The following is a 20,741-nucleotide window of genomic DNA, read 5'->3' on the forward strand; positions in this document are numbered from 1 at the left end:
GGAAGTGATTTTAAAGCTCACCTGGAGAGAGGAAAAGAAAAGTGTACTGGTAAGTGAACATGCAGGCTGCAGGAAGGACATATTTTGTTGTTAATCTTCACCCTGGGATATTGTTTTAGGGAGAGGAAAGGAGAGAAGAAGGGAGGTAAGGAGAGAGAGAGAGAGAGAGAGAGAGGGAGAGAGAAGAGCTTATTCTGTGTAAATATGCCTGGGTTTGTATAACTTCATCCAGAAAGTTATAACTGTGGTTCCTTCTGGAACAGAGTAACCACCTGGGGGTCAAGGCAGAGGAGCGCATATATACCTTCTTTGCAGTTTGGATAGAATTACATTGAATTTAAAAAGTAGTTTTAGCTCTAACTGGTTTGGCTCAGTGGACAGAGCGTTGGCCTGTGGACTGAAGAGTCCCAGGTTCAATTCAGGTCAAGGGCATGTACCTTGGTTGCAGGCACATCCCCAGTAGGAGGTCTGCAAGAGGCAGCTGATCGATGTTTCTCTCTCATCGATGTTTCTAACTCCCTATTCCTCTCCCTTCCTCTCTGTAAAAAAATCAATAAAATATATATTTTTTAAAATAACCTGCTTTCCACAGTGGGTTTTTTTGACCATCACATTGGCAGCTTTGAACAGCAAGTGTTCCTGAGCTGCGGGCCTGGGCGGGCCCCCCCCCCCCCCCCGAAGCGCAGACCCTGCCCAGCCAGCTGTGTTGGTTTAGGCCGCGGAGCTTCCTCCTGCGGAAGGGACACCACAGCTGTGCCCCCCTCGGAAGTTTACTGTGAGGATTAGCCAGGACGGGGAGCAAGAATGGGTGACGGAGATGGGCAAACAGACGGCTCTCACTACGTGGCAGCTGGCTACCAAGTTACACTTAGTGGAGAAATGTGAGAAAATACAAAAAGCACACAGTGTTCATTTACCAAAAATGCAATGAGATTGTACAAAGTTGAAAGTATTTGTTCTTTGGACACTTAGACAGACAATAGGGGCGGGCTAAAAGGAGTCAATTGAGGGAAAAGGGGGACATGTTATACTTTCAACAATAAAGATTTGGGGGGGTGGGGGACTGCCAAGACCAGTTTGGCTCAGTGGATAGAGCGTCGGCCTGCAGCCTGAGGGGTCCCAGGTTCGATTCCAGTCAGGGGCAAAAAATTTCTTGTTTGCAGGCACATCCCCAGTGGGGGTGTGCAGGAGGCAACTGATTGATGTTTCTCTCTCATCGATGTTTCTGACTCTCTATCCCTCTCCCTTCCTCTCTGTAGAAAAATCAATAAAAATTATTTTTAAAAAATAAATAAAGATTTTTGGGGAAAGAAACTACTTGTTCATAACCATAAAGGAGTCCCTTCCTTAGACATAGAAAGCACGATATATTTTTGAACGTGCACTATGGGCTAGGTGCTGTTCACAGACGTAAAGAGTTGAATAAGAGCTGAGTGAGGCTCTCGGGCTGGCCCACCAAAGCCACACTTTGGCCACACCCAAGATGGCGACTTCCCCGGCCGCCGTGCCCTGCGCAGGCGCACTCCCGCCTGCCACTCCCAACATGGCGCCCAGCGCGCTCCGGGGCGGGGCCAGGGGCGGAAGTGGGCGTGGCGGGGACGGAAGCCGGGAAGGTCCGCACGCAGGGACAACACACTGGAAGTGGACGCGGCGCCGGGCCGCCGGCATGATTCCCCCGCAGGAGGCGTCCGCCCGGCGGCGGGAAATCGAGGAGAAGCTGAAGCAGGTGAGGCTGGGGCGGGGGAGGCGGGGGAGGAGGGGAGGGCGGGCGCCGAGGCCCGGGCGGGGTGAGGGGCGCTCCCTGCCAGGAGCTGGGCCCGGGGGCGAGGCCGCGGGCTTCTGCTGACGCCTCCCCTCCGCGCCCCAGGAGGAGGAGACGCTGTCCTTCATCCGAGACAGCCTGGAGAAGAGCGACCAGCTCACCAAGAACATGGTGAGTGGCCTCAGCTGGAGCGGCGGCCAGGCCTCCGGATCCCGCAGGAGCGCCTGCGGCCTGGCGGCCGGGCCGGTCCATCAGGCCTGGCTTCTGGCCTGGGCAGGGGTGGTGGCATCGGGTGGGTTTCTCCAGCAGCAGTGTGGCATGTCTGTTCCCGCCTAGCCTTCCCCTTGTCCGCCCCCTCACCGAGGATGCTGCCGCCCCGCCGGCCTGGTCTGCGTCTCCTCCTGCAAACACGCAGTGAGGCTGCCTTAGGTGGGCGGGGACGGTCTGTGTCATCCTCACCTCAGGTAGCGGGCGGAGGGCAAGGGTGGCACTTCTGAGGTTGCTGAGGGCAGACAAGACTCAGCCATCTCCCGCCTGCAGGGCTTTGGGGTAGAATGAGCTCAGAAATCGGATTCCTCACCCTCCACTTGTTTGTGGGTGGCTCCGGACAGGTAGCTCTGAGCCTCAGTTAACTCCTGTGACAAAACATAGACAATGCCACGCTCCCCCTGTGGCTGTGAAGGTCACAGGAGCCAATACATGGGGACCCGTTTTGCACAGGGCCTGGTATACAGTTGGTGCTCAATAAACAGGGGGTTTCTTCTCTATTTCTAGAGGAAACTGTAGAGCACAGGCTGAGTAAATGCAAACGTGGTGTGTGTATGTAGTAACACAACCATGAAGTCCTCGCCCTTACGTAGTGAGATTCACCCTTAGAGAGAGGCCTTTGGAAGAGCCAACAATTCATTTCAGGCTACTCCATATGCAGCTACTTCCTGTTTATTCTAGGAAAGCCTCAGAAAGAACAGGAATTGAGATTTGGTTTCAAAGGGTGGAAGGGAAACCATCTTTTGCGGGGAGGTCTTTTGATGCTTGCATTGCCTTCAAATCAAATTTCACCCAATGGATTTGGGCCACGTCCTGTGCACTGAGGATACAGCGGTGACAGCTGCACCCCCGCCCTTCCCTCACGGAGCTTATTGTTAGAAAAGCAGAGAAAAAGCAGCAAATGCCGAAGACCTGGTAGGTGCCTAGAAGCCACGCTGGGGCAGTCGAGAGGCCTGAGGGCACGTGGTCCCCACAGGTGTCCATCCTGTCGTCCTTTGAGAGCCGCCTGATGAAGCTGGAGAACTCCATCATCCCTGTGCACAAGCAGACGGAGAACCTGCAGCGGCTGCAGGAGAACGTGGAGAAGACGCTGTCCTGCCTGGACCACGTCATCAGCTACTACCACGTGGCCAGTGACACCGAGAAGATCATCAGGGAGGGGTGAGCGAGGGCCAGGGGTCACGTTCCTTTCATTCTGGTTTTAATTAACCCTTTTATTTTTTTGTTAATGTTGACATTTTTATAAGGATCTCCCCATTTTAAAAAATAGATATTTTTATTAATTTCAGAGTGGAAGGGAGAGGGAGAGAGAGATAGATGCATCCATGATGAGAATCATTGATCGGCTGTCTCCTGCACGCTCCCCACTGGGCATCGAGCTCTCAACCTGGGCCTGTGCCCTTGCCCGGAGTTGAACCTGGGACCCTTCAGTCTGTGGGCCGATGCTCTATCCACTGAGCCAAACTGGCCAAGGCTCTTTTGACATTCTTGATGCCTCTTGGACCAGCGGCGTAGAAGGGGAAGGGGGTAGGATATATTGGAGCCTGGAGTCCCCTATGTCAATTCTCTCCTTTCCCCTTCCAAACGGGTCCTCCTCTTCCTCTTCCCTCCGGCCGGGCTGATAGCTCTGTTCCTCCAGCCCCACAGGCCGGCTGGAAGAGTACCTGGGAAGCATGGCCAAGATTCAGAAGGCGGTGGAGTATTTCCAGGACAACAGCCCAGACAGCCCGGAGCTCAACAAAGTGGTAAGGGGCCAGCAGCGCAATGGCAGGGGTGTGGCGACATCGGTCCCTGCCCTGGTCTCATGGGAGGCTGAACCAGCTTAAGGGAGACTGGAGTAGAATAAACAGAAGCATCTAGAATAGTCACATACTGTAGTCCTGAAGAACTCTGCCTCAGCAATCACAGAGATAGATATATATAAATATATATATTTTATTGATTTTATAGAGGAAGGGAGAGGAAGAGGGAGAGAAAAACATCCATGATGAGAGAGAATCATTGATCCGTTGCCTCCTGCACGCCCCCTACTGGGGATTGAGCCTGCAACCATTACCTATGCAATATAAATTTAATGTTTTCATTTTTACAAATGCATTTGGCGTTTTCTTATTGTGGTAAAAATACATAATATAAAACTTACCAATTTAACTATTTTTATTTAAAATTTATTTTTATATTACAGTTGACATGGAATCTTTTATTAGTTTCCAGTATAGTGATTAGACATTTATGTGTCTTATGAAGTGATCACTCTTATAGTGTAGTAGCGACTTGCCACTATATATAGTTATTACAATGTTATTGATTATATTCCCTATGCTTTACTTTACACCCCTGTGCCCGTTTTAATAATTACCAATTTGTACTTGGTAATCCCTAACCTTTCTCACCTGTCCCTCCAACTCCCCTCCCATCTGGCGACTACCAATTTGTTGTCCGCGCCTGTGAGTTTACTTCTGCTTTGTTTGTTCGTTTACTTTGTTTTTTAGATTCCACATATAAGTGAAACCATACGGTAGTTATCTTTCTCAGTCTGATGTATTTCATGATTTTGTATGAACATGTTTCCAATTCTCTTACATGTTCTGGCTACCTGTCCCTTGTCAGATACATGATTTGCAAATAATTTCTCTCATTCTGTGGGTTTTTTCGCTTTTTTTGATGGTATCATTTATAGCACAGAAGTTTTTAATGTGACAGTTCAATTAATCTCTTTCCTTTCTAACGAGAAGACAGGTTGGTAGTCAGTGAGGAGGTAATCAGCCAGTGTTCGTGAAGCATCTTTTCAGCCCGGGTTTCACCTGAGCGCCCAGTTAGCGAACCCGAGCGGAAGGAATGACCGAGGAAGGCTTCCTGCCTGTCTCCTCTGGGTTCAGGAAGTGCGGGCAGGGGAGGGCAGGGGAGGGCAGGGCAGGGCCAGCCGAATGCCGCAGCAGCAGTGCGCCCCCCCTCCCCCCCGCCCCTTCAGAAGCTGCTGTTCGAGCGGGGGAAGGAGTCCCTGGAGTCCGAGTTCCGCAGCCTGATGACCCGGCACAGCAAGGTGGTCTCCCCGGTGCTCATCCTGGACCTCATCAGCGGGGAGGAGGAGCTGGAGATCCAGGAGGAGGTGCCCCTGGAGCACCTGCCGGAGGGCGTGCTCCTGGACGTGGTCCGCATCTCCCGCTGGCTGGTGGAGTACGGCCGCAACCAAGGTGAGGGGCAACCAAGGTGAGGGCCGGCGAGGGCGACGGCGGGCTGGGCGGGGGGAGGGGCGGGCTTTTTGTTTTTCATAAAAAGGTTAGCCATGGCCGGGTGGCTCAGTGGGTGGGAGCATCGTCCCGTACACCAAAAGGTTGTGGGATGGATTCCCAGTCAGAGCACATTCCTAGGTAGTGAGTTCAGTCCCCAGTCAGGGTGTGTACAGGAGGCAACGAATCGATGTTTCTCTTTCACAACCATGCTTCTCAGATCAATAAAAATTAACGCAATCATTGTATAATGGTTAAAGGTAATAGTGTTTTTTTCATTCACTGACATTGGTTGTCTCTTTGCCTCCTATAAATTACATCCTTTGACTCCTCACCTAATCTTTATATTTTTTATCTGAAAACACTTAGCTTCTGAACTTAAAAAAATACATCAGTTCTGTCGGGGAATACTTTCCCTTTAAAGACTGCCTGATGCGGGGCAAGGCACTGCGGGCGGCTGCGAGCCCGAGCGGGTGCTAGGAGCGGTTAGCAGGTGGCAATAGTGGGCACCCGCCGCCCGCGGAGCTGTTCTGCAGGGGAACGCTGCCACAGGCCTGTTGCACATCTCTCTGCAGATTTCATGAACGTCTACTACCAGATCCGCTCTAGCCAGCTGGACCGCTCCATCAAGGGCCTGAGGGAGCACTTCCGGAAGAACAGTTCTGTCTCCGGGGTCCCCTACTCCCCTGCCATCCCCAACAAGAGGAAAGACACGCCCACCAAGAAGCCCATCAAGCGGCCAGGTGAGCCCCACGCTGGCCCTCTGAGCACCAGCCGGAAGGGGTGGACCTGCATTGCTTTCGGCCCCTCCAGCTGCAGACAGGACAGAAAGCAAGTGTCTGCCCCCAGCAAGGCCCCACCGAGAAGGCTCTTCCTGCTCTCAGCAGGGCCTGGCGGCTGCAAACATGTCTTTGGAGGAGGGAGGGGTGTCAGAGGGGTGGGGAGGCAGGGGAATGGGGTGCCAGGGCAGAGTCCCCAGCCGGGCCCCTGCTCCTCCCCTGTTGTCTCTCCGGGAGGCCCGGCTGGGGACTCTGCCAAAATCAGGGGATGGATGGGCAGCCTTCACCGCCCAGCAAGCCAGGGCTGGAAGTGCGCGTGGCTGAGAAGTGGGTGGGAGACTCGATCCTGTCACAGTCGGCCCGGAGGGAAAACCCTAGCCCGCCCTCTCGGAGGTGAGGGCCGCACTGGGAGTGGGAGCCTTGCGGCCGGCCGTGGAGGGAGGGTGCTGAGGGCGAGGCCGGGCCCTGGGTGGTTGGTGTCCTGGGTGAGCAGCTCTCTGTCCTGTCCCTGTCAGCCTGTGCCCACAGTCTGGGCAGGTAAACTGCCCTGTGGGACCGCAGCCTGGCAGCCTGGGCTCACGCTGCAGGCTCTGCCCAGGGTGGCCTGCGGGACTGCCCTGGTGACAGGCTGGGGGCAGAGCTTACCCTCGCTCGTCCGGCCCTGCCTGCCGGCCCCTCTGAGGGCTCTGTGTGCACCCCTCAGGGTTTGGAAATGTGGCAGAGCAGTAACTGCACTGGGGGCACAGCCAGGCGAGTGTTAGGGAAGCTGGGGGCCTGGAAGGAAGGCACTGCCTTCTCCCCTCCAGTGTGGGGGCCCTGGCTGCTCCCCCAGGAAACCAGTGCCTCCACTAAGCCGCGGGCTGGGCGGGCCGAGGCTGCGGCTGCCGCACGGGCCGTCCCGTCCCTCTCTGCCTCTGTGTGCGGGGAGGCCGCCCGGGCCAGCAGTCTGTGCTCCGTTCCCCTCCGTCTCTCTGACGGCCCGCGAGGCCCTGGGACCCCAGGTGCTCTGCCCGGGGTGCTGGCTGGCCGTGCGGGGACAGGGCTTTCCGGGAGGAGGGGCTCACCGCGGACTGAATCCCTGCTTGGCTTGTAGACCCAAGAGGGGAACTAGCTGGGAGGACCCCATGTTCCTGTGGGGGTTCGAGCGTTGTCAGGAGCTGGTGGGCTCGGACTGGCGTCAGGACAGGGAATCGGGCCTGGGGATGTCGGTCCCTGGTGGGGAGAGGAGCAGGGAGAAGGTGGGTGGCCGTGAAGCGCCGGCCTCAGCGCTGTCCACGGTCGTTGGGTGCCTGATGGTCTTGGCAGCTGCCACCGGCAGCCCCGCGGCACACCATGGCCGTGCTGGCTGCGCCCGGAGGCCCGGCGGGCCCTCTGCTCTGCGCAGCTGCGGGCGGGAGTGCGATGTGCTCATTAGCGGCCGCCGCTGCATCGGAGACAGGCTGAGCCGGGCCGTGTTATCAGAGCTAATGGCGTGGTGCGACAGGAGGAAATGAGCCCGACCTCTCCTTCTCACCCCAGCTCCTCTGGGGCGCAGCCGGGACTCGGCAGACGGCTGTGCGGGGAGCTGCGGGGAGCTGCGGGGCCGGGCCGCGGCTCGGGCCGAGGGCAGCGCTCGCTGCGGGAGATGCTGCTTTACCGCCACGTGCCCCGCCCTGCGGGGTCCCGTTCCCCAGTGGCCGACCCAAGGCCGGGCGCCCTGTTCTGTGTTCCTCGTTCTGACTGTGGCACTAACTGTTGTTTTCCCTGGGCCGAGAGCTCGCGCCCTTTCCTCCGGCCCTGCCTGGCTCTCCGTGAGGCTGTAACCCCTCTCGCCCGTGAGCTCTCGGGGGCTTTGGTGGTTTGGATGAGGGTATGAGGGCCAGGCTGCCTCCCGGCCTCGGGCCTTCGCACTGGCCCTCCCTCCCGGGCCTCCTTCCCGCCTCGCCAGCTCCCGTGCTGCTTCCTGACAGCTGCCGGGCTCCTGCCCGCACTGAGCATGCCCAGAGAGCTGTGCCTGGCGCTTGCGGGGCGCAGGCCTGCCAGCCTCCAGGTGCCCGGCTCTGTCCTGGGTGGTGGTCACTCCAGGTGTGAGAGCTCCGCCGCCAGCGCCCCCGGCCCGAGCCCCACCCGTTTAGACTCTGGAGCGCCTTTGACCGGGGCTCCGCTGGCGGGATTGCCCTCCTCGCCTCCAGTGAGCTCGGGCCAGAACAGGATCGGGAGGGAGGCCCGGGAACGTCTCCATCCGCTGGGTCTCCAGGGGCCCGGGAAGGCCTGATGGGGGAGGGGGTCTGGGCTGCTCCGTGGGGCCGGGCGGGGGCGGGCGTGGAGGCCGCTGTGGGAGGCGGGTCTGGGCGCGGAGGCCGCCGCTGTTTTCTCTCACTCATTTCCTAGGTCTTCTTATCTCCTCTCTGTGGCTCTGGTGACAGGGACGATCCGGAAGGCTCAGAACCTTCTGAAACAGTATTCCCAGCATGGTCTAGATGGGAAAAAGGGGGGCTCTAACCTCATTCCTCTGGAAGGTAATCACCCGTGTTCCTCTCCCCTCCCCCCTCCTCCTCCTCCGTCGTGTGTGCACTCCCGGCAGGGCAGAGCCTCCAGCCCCAGGAGGGCCTCGGGGGGCACCCTGAGAGGCACGGGTGGGGCTGCCCGTCCCTGTACCACTCACTCCAGCGGGCGCAGGGACAGGTTTCGTGGCCTCGGCCTGGTCCTGTCTGGCTGGTGGCAGCTCTGCCCTCCCTGGGGCTCCCTCCCCTCCCCTCCCTGTCTGTCCTTGTCTCCTGTTAACTTAGCCATGGGCAGCCCTTTCACGCTGAGATCAGCGGTAGCAGGACCCAGCTGGCCTAGGCCTCCTGGTCACCCCAACTTTACAAGGGCGGGGGTGCAGCGAGGGGACAGGCAGCTGGTCGGCCTCGGCCCTGTCTCACATCAGGAAGGACAGCCCCCCCCCGGAGGCCTGGCCCTCTGTAAGAATAAGCTGGGGACAAGAAGAAGGCTGTCCCCACTCCCTCGCAGACATTTCTCTAACTGGTCTCCCCCATGGCCAGCGAGATAACCCCTGGGGCCCGGCATCAGCCGCCCCGTGGCTGCCGGAAGCCCCTCACCTCTCCTCGGCCTCTCGGCTTTCCTCGGCCTCCGGGCCTGGGGAGACCAGCTCCAGGGATGGCCCGGCGCTCCGGTCAGGCTTGAAACGGCTGTTCCCAGAGAGGCCCCGGCAGAGGAGGGGCTCAGAGCGCCCTCCAACGCCCTCCCCACACCCCCCTCACACCCCTCCCGGAGATGGAGGGCCAGCCCCCGGCCCCTGGATAAACGCTGCTTGTGTTTGTGCGGCCGACGTCTCGCTAGGTCACGAGCATGATTTCCGAGTTAAGCACCTGTCCGAGGCCCTGAACGACAAGCACGGGCCGCTGGCCGGTGAGTACCAGCCCGCCCAGCCGCGGGCAGCCGGCACCGGAGGGCCCGGAGGGCCCGGAGGACGGGCCACACCTGTCGCTCTCTCCTTCTGCCTCTCTCTCTCCTTCGGGCACGAGGTCTCCTTGCCTCCCTGCAGCTGGGAGTGCACCTGGCTCAGGGCCCGGCGCGGGGAGAAGCAGCCGCTCCGGGGAAGGCAGGCCGAGAGGGAGGTGGCGCCCTGGCCGGCAGGGAGCCCGCCATCGGCTTCACCAACAGCTCCGGCTCCTGGGAGCCCAGCCCCGGGCGCGTAGGACTAGGCCCTGCCCCAGCCTCGGGCAGAGGATCCAGCCTCCTGGGCAGCTGCTGGCCAAGGGCCCTGCTCTCTGGGGCTCACTCAGCCTCTTCAGCTTTAACCGGTGCCAGCTGGCCCTCAGGCCGCAGCCTCGGCCTTCCGCGGGTCCGAAGCCTGGCTGGCCTGGCTCACGCCCTCTACCCCAGCGTTTCTGAGATGGCTGTCTCCTTGGTGGACGCTGCCACCTGCCCCCCAGCTGCCCTCTTTCCTTTTTTTTTTTTTTTTTTTTTTTTTTTTTTTTTTTTTTTTTTTTTTATCAAATTAAAATTTTAATTTTAATTAAAAGAAAATAAAACAATCCATTTGAAATTTTTTAAAATGTGACATTTACAGTAGCATAAAAAATGTTAAGTACTGAAAAATAAATCTGGCACAGCATTGCAAAATGTATACATTGAGACTTACAAAACATTGATTAGAAAAATTAAAGAACACTTAAATCAGGGGTCTTCAAACTACAGCCCACGGGCCACATGCGGCCCGCAGAGGAGTCTGATCCGGCCCGCCAGGTTTTTTGGGCAGTGAGCGCAGCCGAGGTGTTACAGTAGGAATTAGTAGTTCATATAGTCCGGCCCTCCAGCTCTCTGAGGGACCGTGATCTGGCCCCCACTTTAAAAAGTTTGAGGACCCCTGAATGGAGAGACACTTTGTTCATGAGTCCAAAGACCAACTCATGTTCATTCTTCCCAAATTGGTTTATAGATTCAACATGATCCCACTCAAAATTGAGTTTTTTTTCATTGTAGAAATTGAAAAAAACAGGTTCTGAAATTCAAATGAAAATTCCAAAATATTAGAATAGCCAAATCAACTTTGTAAAAGAACAAATTTAGGTAACTAACACTACCTGATTTCAACACATCAACCTTCTGTATTGGAACAAAGATAGGCAAATCAATAGAACAGAGTCCATAAATAGACCCATACATGTAAGGACAACTGATTTTCAACAAAAGTCCAAAAGTAATTCCAGGTACGAAGGATGCTCTTTTTAGACTTTTGGATATACAAAAGTAAGAAAGTAAACTTCAAACATGCCCTGCACCATACAAAAATTAACTCAAAATGGATCTTGGATCTAAATGTAAAACTCAAAACTATAAAACTTCTGGAGGAAAGAAAATTGCTGTGACCTTGGATTAAGTAAAGATTTCATAGACATGATACCAAAAGCCAAATCTTTGATGACCATAAAAGAAGTTGATAAATTAGAATTTACCAAAATTTTAAAAGTTTTTGTACTTTGAAAATATTTGCAAATCACATCTGACGAAGAGTTTGTGTAACAGAGTGAAATGCTTGGTCTTTCTGAGCCCATCTTGTTTAAGTTCCCCTGACCTTCAGGCTAACAGCTTCTGCTTTAGACTTGATAATCATTAGAGGATGCCCTCTTTCCTTAAAGTCCAGCTCCTCGATCCTGGGGCCATGCCCTCTCCAGGGAGTCCACTTAAGGACCCCCCTCTTCCCCTTTTGTCTGTCACCTCACCTCCCGTCCCTGGCACTCCGGGCCATAAGTCCCGCCCATGGCAGAGCTCAGGGTGAAGCCAGGACAAAGGCTGGGCCCAGCCATTTCCCCGTCAGCCCGTGGAGCCTGCAGGCCTCCTCAGCTCTCTGCCCGCACAGTCTCCCTCCTCCCCCTCTGGGGCCAGTCTGGACCCCCGGCCTGGAGCTGGGGAGCCTCGCCCCGCAGCAGGGGAGGGCTGTCCCCAGCCCCGCGGCTCAGCGCAGCGCCGTCCGCAGGGAGAGACGACATGCTGGACGTGGAGACGGACGCCTACATCCACTGCATCAGCGCCTTCGTGAAGCTGGCGCAGAGCGAGTACCAGCTGCTGGTGGAGGTCATCCCCGAGCACCATCAGAAGAAGACCTTCGACTCCCTGATCCAGGTGCTGCCCCCGGGCCGGCCTCCAGAGCTGTCCCGCAGCGTGGGCCCTGCCGGTGGCCTGTGGCCTCTAATGTAGCCACCTCCTCCCCCGCGCCCCGGGGATCCGTCCCGGCGGGGTGCCTGCTGCCACCTCCCACAGAGGCACCCCTCACCCCTCCGGGTGCCCTCACCTCCGCCCCCTGAGCCGCGGCCTCGCCCTCAGGACGCGCTGGAGGGGCTGATGTTCGAGGGGGAGAACATTGTGTCCGCGGCCCGGAAGGCCATCGTCAGGCACGACTTCTCGGCGGTGCTCGCCATCTTCCCCATCCTGCGGCACCTCAAGCAGACCAAGCCCGAGTTCGACCAGGTGCTCCAGGTACGCGGTGGCGCGGCGCCGGGGGACGTGGGGAGGGTCCACACGCCTCTGCCCACACCTGCTGGGCTGAAGGAGCATCCCCTGGGGGGGCGGGGGAGCCGCTGGAAGGAAGGGTGCGCCTGCCCGCGGCTGGGACAGGGGCAGCCGTGCCGCTCTGCCTTCAGGGAACAGCCGCCAGCACCAAGAACAAGCTGCCCGGCCTCATCACCTCCATGGAGACCGTAGGGGCCAAAGCGCTGGAGGACTTCGCCGACAACATCAAGGTGACCCGCTCCTTCCGCTCCGGGCACAGGCTCCGCGGGCCGGGCCTGCGGGAGGGGTGATCCTGCCAGCACCCATTGCCTCCCTCTCTGGGCGCTCCGGGCTGAGGCTCCTGCCCGTTTTCTGCATGTGCATCTTGCTCCCCTTTGTGCCTTAAGGGGTGTCCTGACACCTGTCCGCCAAGAGGTGGCGCCAGGAGCAGGCTGAGGGGTGTGGGTGGGTTGGGGCCTCCTTGGGGGCTCTTCCAGCGAGTGGCTGTGTCTGCAGAACGACCCGGACAAGGAGTACAACATGCCCAAGGACGGCACCGTGCACGAGCTCACCAGCAACGTAGGTGCTGCCCGGGCCCGGGGGTGGGGCCACCGGGACCTCTAAGTGCTTAGACCCCGACACCCAGGACGTGCTGTGGGAGTGACCTGACCTCTGGGTCCTACCTGACCTCCTGCCATTCCCCGCACAGGCCATCCTTTTCCTGCAGCAGCTGCTGGACTTCCAGGAGACAGCAGGTGCCATGCTGGCCTCCCAAGGTACTTGGCACCTCCCAGCGGGGCCCCCCCGCCCCGTGCCCCCTCCTCCTCTTCGCCTGGAGAAGTAGGGTGAGGACCCTGAGCTGGCTGGGTCCTCAGGGCTAGGCTCAGAGGGCCGAGGGGGTTTGACAGCCTTTGCTGCCGGCCTCTGCCCCAGGCTCCCTCTGAGAGCACGCTTGTGTTTGAAGGTGCCCTTCCTGCCCGCCCTCATCCACCTTTCCCACCTTCTCTCGTGCTCGCCTGTCCCCTGATGGCCTCACACCGTGGCCACTGGGAGGCTGGCACCTCGGGGCCAGCCTGGCACCTCCCTGAGGTTGGCACAGGAGGGTCCACGCGTTTCCAGCCGTTCCAGCACTGACACCCAGCCGGCCCTCCCTGCTGCCCCATCGGAGGGCGGGGCAGGGGCAGCCTCGGCCTTGGCTCTCGGCCTCCACTTTGCTGCGTGCTCCCTGGTCCCCGGGGTCTGGCTTGGGTGTGTCCTGCTGTCTGTCCTGGCTGTCGTGGGGAGCGGTCTGCTTGATGGGGTGACACGGCTGTTTCTAACCTGTTTTTGCACTTTGCATCTCTCTCCCGTCTTTGTCTCCCTCCTCCCCTGTCGCACTGCCTTGCACTCCGTAGTTCTTGGGGACACATACAATATTCCTTTAGACCCCCGAGGTAAGCGGCCCCGGGAGAGGTTCCCTGGGGACAGAGGCCCCTGGCAGACGCAGGACCTATTGGGGAGTTGGGGTCAGAGGGCACCTGGTCCCTTCAGGGTGCTTCCCGCTCTCGCAGCTCCCTCCGGCCACTTTCTGTCTCTGAGGTTGTCCAGGCAGTGTCCTGCTGACCCCAGCACGCTGGGCCACCCTCCGGCCTAGCCCCCCAGCTGCCCGCCTGCCCTCACCCCTCTTGGCCCCTAATCTGTGTGGGCAGGTCCCCTCTGCAGAGCACCTAGAGGAGGTGGGACGTGGGGAAGGGGCGGCCATGGAGCCCTTTCTGGCTCCCATGCTGACAGATGGGATAGGTGGCCATGATGCCACCCAGCAGGGCGCAGGGCTGGAGGTCCTGCCAGCTTTCCTGCTGATGGTGCCCACTCTGGCACCACAGAGGGGCTTGCCCGGGCTCCAGAGAGAGTCCGAGGCAGTGCTCCATGCAGCAGGCGGAGCCCTGAGCCTGCGGACACCAGCTCTGCCCCAGCGCCCTCTGTCCCAGCAGCCAGGGCAGGCAGACTCAGAGGCCCCTCCCACCGGCCCTCAGCTGCCCCGGGGGCTGAGGGAGGCCAGAGGGGGTCCAGCTGCCGCCACTGCCATAGCCCAACCTCTCTCTCTCTCAGAGACCAGCTCCTCAGCCACCAGCTACAGCTCCGAGTTCAGCAGGCGCCTCCTGAGCACCTACATCTGTGAGTCTGCAGCGTCGGCAGCCACGCCCCATCCCTGCTCAGCCCCGCCCCATCCCTGCTCAGCCCCGCCCCATCCCTGCTCAGCCCCTCCGCCTCTGTGCTCTCCTCTTCTCAGCGCTCCTGAGCCCCAGCCCTGGAATCACAGCCTGACCTCTGGTTCAGGGGGAGGGGCTGGGCCTAGGGCTCCTGAGGCTGGTGGCCCTGGAGTCAGGGAGGGACAGGAGTGACGGCAGGACTTGGTTTGTGGGGCCTGGGATTGGGTGGTTTGGGCCAAACTGCCCCGTGGGCATGGCCACCCCTTTCTCCGTGCAGGTAAAGTCCTGGGTAACCTGCAGCTGAACTTGCTGAGCAAGTCCAAGGTGTACGAGGACCCAGCTCTGAGCGCCATCTTCCTGCACAACAACTACAACTACATCCTCAAGGCCCTGGAGAAGTAGGTGCCGGGCTGGCCGCGCCTCCGTGTCCGGTGGGAGAGGGCTTTCCTCGCTGCCCAGGGCCAGGGCGTGCGTGTGGCCCTCTTAGAGCTCTTGAAGGTGGTGGGGGGGAGGGCAGGCTGCCCAGGCCCCAGCCAATCCCGTCCCCTCTACTCTGTCCCCTGCCCCGCCCCCAGGTCGGAGCTGATCCAGCTGGTGGCCGTGACACAGAAGACTGCCGAGCGCTCCTACCGGGAGCACATCGAGCAGCAGATCCAGACGTACCAGCGCAGGTGCGAGGCTGCCCCGCTCACCCCGCACCGCCACTCGGCTCCCCTCGGTCTCGGAGTGGGCTGGTCGGAGGGGCCAGTAACGGAACTGTTGCCTGTGGACCAATCCTCCTGTGTTGTAGTCAAAATCACGGGGTGCCAATGGGACCCTCCCCCCCACTACTGGCTCCCTAGGGGCCTCGGTGCCAGCCTCTGCAGGGGCAGTCTGCCTGCCTGCGAGGGTGAGGCTGAGTGTAGTTGAAAGGCTGACGACAAAGTGTGGGCAGTGTTTGGCCCCGGCGCAGAGCAGGCTGCGAGAGCACTTCACCTTGGCCGAGCGTCGCTCGCTCTCCTGCTGCGGGTTTGTGTGTCCCTCTGTGTCCTTCCCCTGGAGGTGTCTCCCGCTCCCTTCCCAGGACTCCGCCTCCTGCCCGGAGGCCGCTGTGCGCCAGTTGATGGTACCAGCATTCGTTCAGTTTTCTGACTGCTCTGTTTCCTGCTCCAGTTCTAAAAGCCAGCATCTCCACCCCTCTGTTCCCGAGGAGAAACCGCAGTTGTGGTTCGCTTAGTTGTGACCCAGATGGACTCCTGCCCTCCCTACACACACACACACACACACACACACACACGTAGATCCAGAGAGAACAGTAACACACACACACACACACACGCACACGTAGATCCAGAGAGAACAGTAACACACACACACACACACACACACACACACGTAGATCCAGAGAGAACAGTAACACACACACACACACACACACACACACACGTAGATCCAGAGAGAACAGTAACACACACACACAGCAAACCGCCCGGGAGCAGCTGCCTGAGGCGCCCTCTCCCTCTCCCCGCAGCTGGCTAAAGGTGACGGACTACATCGCCGAGAAGAACCTGCCCGTGTTCCAGCCGGGAGTCAAGGTGGGCTGAGCGCCTGGGCTGGGGAGGGTCTGGCAGGTGCCGTCCTGTCCGCCATGTCTCTGGGAGGAATGGACAGGAGTCCCTGAGGGAGAGCAGAGGAGCGGGCGGGGCTCGGGCTGGGGGAGGGGGCCGGCGCCTCTCTGAGCAGAGCTGTCTCGGCCCCCAGCTCCGGGACAAGGAGCGGCAGGTGATCAAGGAGCGCTTTAAGGTGAGTTGGGAGCCCGTCCCTTCCCTGCTGCTGCTGCTGCGGGAGGGACACACCCAGACGTGTATCTCGGGCCCTTCTCTTCCCCTGTGGCGGCAGGGCTTCAATGACGGCCTGGAGGAACTGTGCAAGATCCAGAAAGCCTGGGCCATCCCCGACACGGAGCAGAGGGACAAGATCCGCCAGGCTCAGAAGCGCATCGTCAAGGAGACCTACGGGGCCTTTCTGCACAGGTGAGCCGCCCCGCGCCCCCGCGGCCAGGCTCTGCCTCGGAAGGCGCCCAGGGACACCCCACGGGGAAGGACGGGGAGGAAGGCAGGCCTCCCGCTGACCTCGGTGCCCGGCAGGTACGCCAACGTGCCCTTCACCAAGAACCCTGAGAAGTACATCAAGTACCAGGTGGAGCAGGTGGGCGACATGATCGACCGCCTCTTCGACACCTCCGCCTGAGCCTGCCCCGCCCGGGCCGGCAGCGTGGCGGTGGACATACACCGTGTGAGCCTGCCTCGGCCGGCGAGTGGTGTCCTTTGGGACGGACGTTGCTTCACTGCCCGGGCCGGAGCCCTGGCCCTGGGCCCGGGAGCCCTGGTGTGTGCCTCTCCCCCGCCCTCCCCCGCCTCCCCCATTCTCTACCAAACCGGCACCTGGCTGTGTCCCTGCCCGCAGCCTGCAGGGCCTGTGAGGGCTTCGAGACGGGAGAGGACAGGAAGGCAGAGGCCTTGCCCACGCTCCTTGTGAGCATGAGCAGGAGGCAGCACCACCCCCGCCAGCCCGTCACAGCCGGGGAGGGAGGGTGCTCCCCCTTCAGCTCGGGCATGTGGGCGAAGAGGCACCGGCCACATGGCCGCAGAGGGCCTCGAGCAAACCCAGCAAGCCTCACCTGCTCAGAACCCGTGCCAACACATGCCCCATTGCCCACGTCCCGAGGGCTGCGTGCTCTGCCCCAGGAGGCCCTATCCCCAGTCCCTCTGGGTCCATGTCTCAACACTCAGGAGGTCTGACCCTCAGGGCCCTGCATCCTGGCCCCCAGCCTCCTGGCCAGGCCAAGCAGCGGGTGTCACAGAAGGAGCAGGGGTGGGGCGAGGGCGGGGTGACTGGTGGCCACTGGTGAGAAGCTCAGGAATGGAGTGGGGCCACCCACATAGGACAGGAGCGAACACCGAGCTCAATGGAAGCAGACCCTTGGGGGCACTTGCACTTGGGTGATGGGTTTATTTCACACTCACTGCTGTGTGCTCACAGCAGGGGGGCCAGGGGGACCCGGGGGCCCAGGCTTAGGGAAGAGGTGGCCTCATCCTGCTCCAGAGGCCCTGTCAGGCCCACCCCAGGTCTGCACCCCCGGCCCTGCCCGGATACAGCCGCGGCTGCCCCCCGTGGGGTACGGCCTCGCCAGGGGCTGGGTCAGATTTGCACGTCGCCCACGTCCAGAGCCCAATGAAGACGAGCTGGCTGCACACCACCCCCGCCACGTAGAGCAGGAAGAAGGCGTGGTCGGCAGCCTCGGCCCTGCTCCTCCATGACCCCGCTCCTCCGGCGGCCCCTGTGGAGAGGCAGGGGCAGGGGCTGCACTCCGGGGCTCGCTCCACCCCTCCGAGTAGGAGCCCAGGCCCTGGCAGCAGGCCTCTCCCTCCCATAGATGCCCAGGGGGGTGACTGGCCACTCCGGGACCCTCAGGTTGACCCTTGTAGAGAGGCCAGGCTCAGGGTCACCTCGCAGAGCGGTCACCAGGCCTTCAGGGAGGCTCGCCTCGCTCCCTGCTCAGGCTGCTGCCGCCAGGGCTGTCGTGAAGCTCAGGGGTGGCCGGCAGAGTGAGTGCCAGGGCCTCTGGTCCAGCGACCCCACCCCCGCCCCCAGCAGTGCAGCTTGCCAGCTCAGCCCCATCAAGCCTGCTCCCGGCTGCCTCCCTCACTCACCTTCGGGACCAGGCCCTGCGACCTCAGGAGCTCGCTGCTCCCCTCGCGGGGCTGGGCTGGGGCTGCGCTCGGCCCTCCGGTGGTCCCGGGCCAGCAGCGTGGCCAGCAGCACTGTCTCCATGGTGCTGGCGAAGAGCAGCAGCAGCTGGACGGTGAAGTAGTGAACTGGGGAGGGGGGGCGGTCAGGGGCCAGCCTGTGCCTGCAGTGCCAGGGAGCGGGCAGAGGCCAGGGGGCGCGGGCTTACTGAGCAGCGGGTTGCAGGAGGAGGAGCTGGGCAGGGCCTGCACCAGGGAGGAGTGGAAGACGAGGTAGCCCAGCAGCAGCGTCACCTTGAAGGCCGTGCGCTCGGCGGCCTGCAGGGGCAGCAGCCCCCCGCACAGGTCCGCCAGCAGCAGTGCCTCCCCGGGGACCAGCAGCGCCAGGATGGCCTTCAGCGCCGTGTTCTGGAGGTGCAGCTGGAAGGATAGGGGGCTTTGGGGGCATGTGCAGGAGTGGGCACTAGAGGGCGGTGTCATGCCTCTGGCCCTGCATCCTTTATCCCCTGCCACCCTCAGCAGCACCTGCGGACTCACCGACACCCGGAAGCAGGGCACCAGCTGCCGGGGCAGGACTTGGCTTTTCAGATCCCGAACTACATACTCCCTCTTGACGCTCACGATCTCATTCACCACGTGGGGCCGGAACTCCAGCTCCGTCGCTGGGGGAGGGAGGGGAGAGCAGTGAGCTGAGGACTACAGCTGCCCCCAGTCTCCTGGGAGCAGGGGCAGGCACAAGGCGGTGCCCGGGGTGATGGGGACTTCCGGTGGCTGCTGGGCAGACTTGGAGGTGGCACTGGTCCATGCAAGGGCTTTCTCAACCTTATTCCCCCCACAAACCCTTCGTTTTCTCCAGAGGAAGGGTTTTTCAGACTCAGACGGATTTTCATTGTAAAAATAAAGGCACTTTGCGCCACTTCCTGGAGGGGGCGCCGTTGCAGACTCACCCACCAGTGTCTCATCTCACACCTGAAATACTAGGGCCGCTGCAGCATTTCCCAGGGGGGATGGTGTCAGGGAAAGGTGGGCCTCCTGCCACGCTGGGCATCACCCGGTGGGTCTGTGGGTATTGCCTGTGGCTACACTTTCAGGATGTCTCCAGGGGCGAGGCCGCGGCAGCCTGAGCTGACACAGTGGCCCAGCCGCTGCAGCTTGGCCCGGCTGCAGGCTATTGCTTTTCTAGCTGAGGCGGAGCGGGAGACTGAAGTGGGGCCGCGGGGAGCACGGGCCGCGGGCTGCTGATGAGTGGGAGGTGAGGGTGGGAAGCATGTTCTCCCCTGGGCCGGGGCAGGTGGTGTGGACACGGGCCCGCTATCCACCCGCCCCCGAGGCCGGCACCGGTGTTGCTGAAGGCGTAGAAGCTGAGGGTGCAGTTGCTCCGGTCTCTGGGGAAGTGGAGGAGCTCGAAGTCACAGTTGGTCTCCGTGGTGAGGGTCAGGTAGAGCTCCACATGGCCATCTTGGTCCACTTGGGCCCGTGGGCTCGGGTCCTGCCAGTCCACCCAGAGCCTGCGGGCAGAGGCACCACACCGGAGCCCCAGCGCCCTCTGCCACCCCCTGCCCTCAGGGTTCCAAAGGAGGGGAACACAGGGCAGTGGAGGCAGCCTGCCAGTGTTCTGGCAGGGCCACCAGGAGGGGCATTCACTGAGGGCCTGGCGTGGGGGGGAGGGGGACAGGGACGGGCAGTGGTTCCTGGGACGGGAACTCACGCCTCCTGGATGGTGAGGCCCGGCGTCCACAGGGAGTCCCAGGGCAGGGTGAGCACATGCCGCGGGCGCACGCTCCCGTTCCAGGCCAGGCGCGTGTCCAGCCAGGACTGGGGACAAAGGACCGGCTAAGGCCCAGGCTCTGTACCTGCCTCTGGGCTTGGCAGGGTGAAGGCGGTACTTCTGAGCTGGACTCAGAGCGGGTTCTGCCCCACCCCCCGGGCTCTCACCAGGCGAAGCAGCAGCATGGAGGACACCGTGTACCGAAGGATGTCCTGGGGAGGGGGCGGGCGTCAGCCGAGGGCCGCTGCCACGTGACACGGGAGGGCAGGAGGCGCCGCACTCCAGTCTGGGTCCCGTCCCATGCCCGCTCGCACGGCCGCCCCCCTCGGCCGGAGGACACTCACCACGTTGAACACGTTCGTCACGAACACCTGCACGGCCACCAGCAGGGGTGCGCTCCCGTTGCTGGGGATCTGGGTGCCTTCGTGAACCTCCAGGGGGGAGTTGAGGCCGGAGGGCGGCCAGGCTGAGGGGTGGAGGTCAAGGTCACCTGGGCGTGTTGGGCCCAAATCCCAAAACCCTTGACCTTGGGCCCTTCACCTACCAACTGCTGGTGTGCGGAGGCTGCGGCCCGGGACAGAGGGCCTCGTGGCGCCAAGTCCGAGCAAGGTGAGAGGGAGCAGGAGCCGCAGGGCCGCCATCAGGGCTGCAGGGAGAGGTGGGCAGCAGTGCCCAGGCCGCACGTCTGTCTCAGGCTCTTCTCTGGGGGCTGAGCCGTTGGTCAAGGCAGCTGCTCTGCGCAATGACCCTGGAGCCCTGGGCCTGGCACCCCCACCCCACCCTGGGCTCTGCAAACACCAGAGACAAAGCCCAGGGCCCAGCCCGCCCACCCTGCACCTGCCTGGCCCTCCCTGTCTGTCCCGCTCCACTTCCACCACCTGGAACCGCTTGCCAGTTCACGGCCAGCAAAGTAGGCCCGGCCAGCACAGAGCCGCCCCGTCCGCACCCTGCCGTGGTCCCTCCGGTCTAGGCAGGTGCCTTCCGTGGTGGTGCCCGCCTGGCTGAAAACTCCCAGTGCCCTGCACCCCACGTCGTGAGATGGCAC

The 20,741-nt window shown here is 60.9% G+C and overlaps 2 protein-coding genes across 9 annotated transcripts; one reads left to right on the forward strand and one right to left on the reverse strand.

Annotated features, from left to right (window-relative positions):
• Positions 1 to 1,573: 1,573 nt before the first annotated feature.
• Positions 1,574 to 18,878, forward strand: EXOC7 (exocyst complex component 7). Of its 8 annotated transcripts, XM_084861941.1 has the most exons (21): positions 1,587 to 1,726; positions 1,868 to 1,933; positions 3,006 to 3,190; positions 3,669 to 3,774; positions 5,001 to 5,223; positions 5,835 to 6,002; positions 8,444 to 8,536; positions 9,360 to 9,428; positions 11,500 to 11,645; positions 11,847 to 11,999; positions 12,164 to 12,262; positions 12,528 to 12,590; positions 12,721 to 12,787; positions 13,406 to 13,444; positions 14,100 to 14,165; positions 14,478 to 14,598; positions 14,776 to 14,871; positions 15,711 to 15,774; positions 15,941 to 15,982; positions 16,079 to 16,212; positions 16,327 to 18,878. In XM_084861941.1, exons 1-21 carry the CDS (start codon positions 1,667 to 1,669, stop codon positions 16,427 to 16,429), a joined length of 2,163 nt encoding a protein of 720 aa, XP_084718067.1. In that variant the 5' UTR covers positions 1,587 to 1,666; the 3' UTR covers positions 16,430 to 18,878. The 8 variants fall into 8 exon arrangements, with proteins under 8 accessions (XP_084718068.1, XP_084718067.1, XP_084718069.1 ...); XM_084861942.1 differs by lacking the exon at positions 13,406 to 13,444 and having other exon boundaries at positions 1,574 to 1,726; XM_084861943.1 differs by lacking the exon at positions 9,360 to 9,428.
• Positions 17,293 to 20,337, reverse strand: ZACN (zinc activated ion channel; the record flags this gene model as incomplete). The annotated part of the gene is made up of 9 exons (XM_084862311.1): positions 17,293 to 17,519; positions 17,893 to 18,057; positions 18,138 to 18,624; positions 19,014 to 19,111; positions 19,267 to 19,436; positions 19,637 to 19,743; positions 19,864 to 19,908; positions 20,041 to 20,162; positions 20,241 to 20,337. 9 exons carry the CDS (start codon positions 20,335 to 20,337, stop codon positions 17,293 to 17,295), a joined length of 1,518 nt encoding a protein of 505 aa, XP_084718437.1.
• Between the last annotated feature and the right edge of the window lie 404 nt (positions 20,338 to 20,741).

The sequence above is a fragment of the Pipistrellus hanaki genome (genome assembly GCF_964339955.1).
Source record: "Pipistrellus hanaki genome assembly, chromosome: 16".
NCBI lineage: Eukaryota > Metazoa > Chordata > Mammalia > Chiroptera > Vespertilionidae > Pipistrellus > Pipistrellus hanaki.

Bases quoted from the DNA above. Each gene is read 5' to 3' on its own strand.
- EXOC7 (XM_084861941.1), top strand. From the start codon at position 1,667: ATGATTCCCCCGCAGGAGGCGTCCGCCCGGCGGCGGGAAATCGAGGAG. The intron at 12,788-13,405 runs GTACTTGGCACC...TGCACTCCGTAG, and splicing joins TGCCATGCTGGCCTCCCAAG to TTCTTGGGGACACATACAAT. The intron at 13,445-14,099 runs GTAAGCGGCCCC...TCTCTCTCTCAG, and splicing joins TATTCCTTTAGACCCCCGAG to AGACCAGCTCCTCAGCCACC.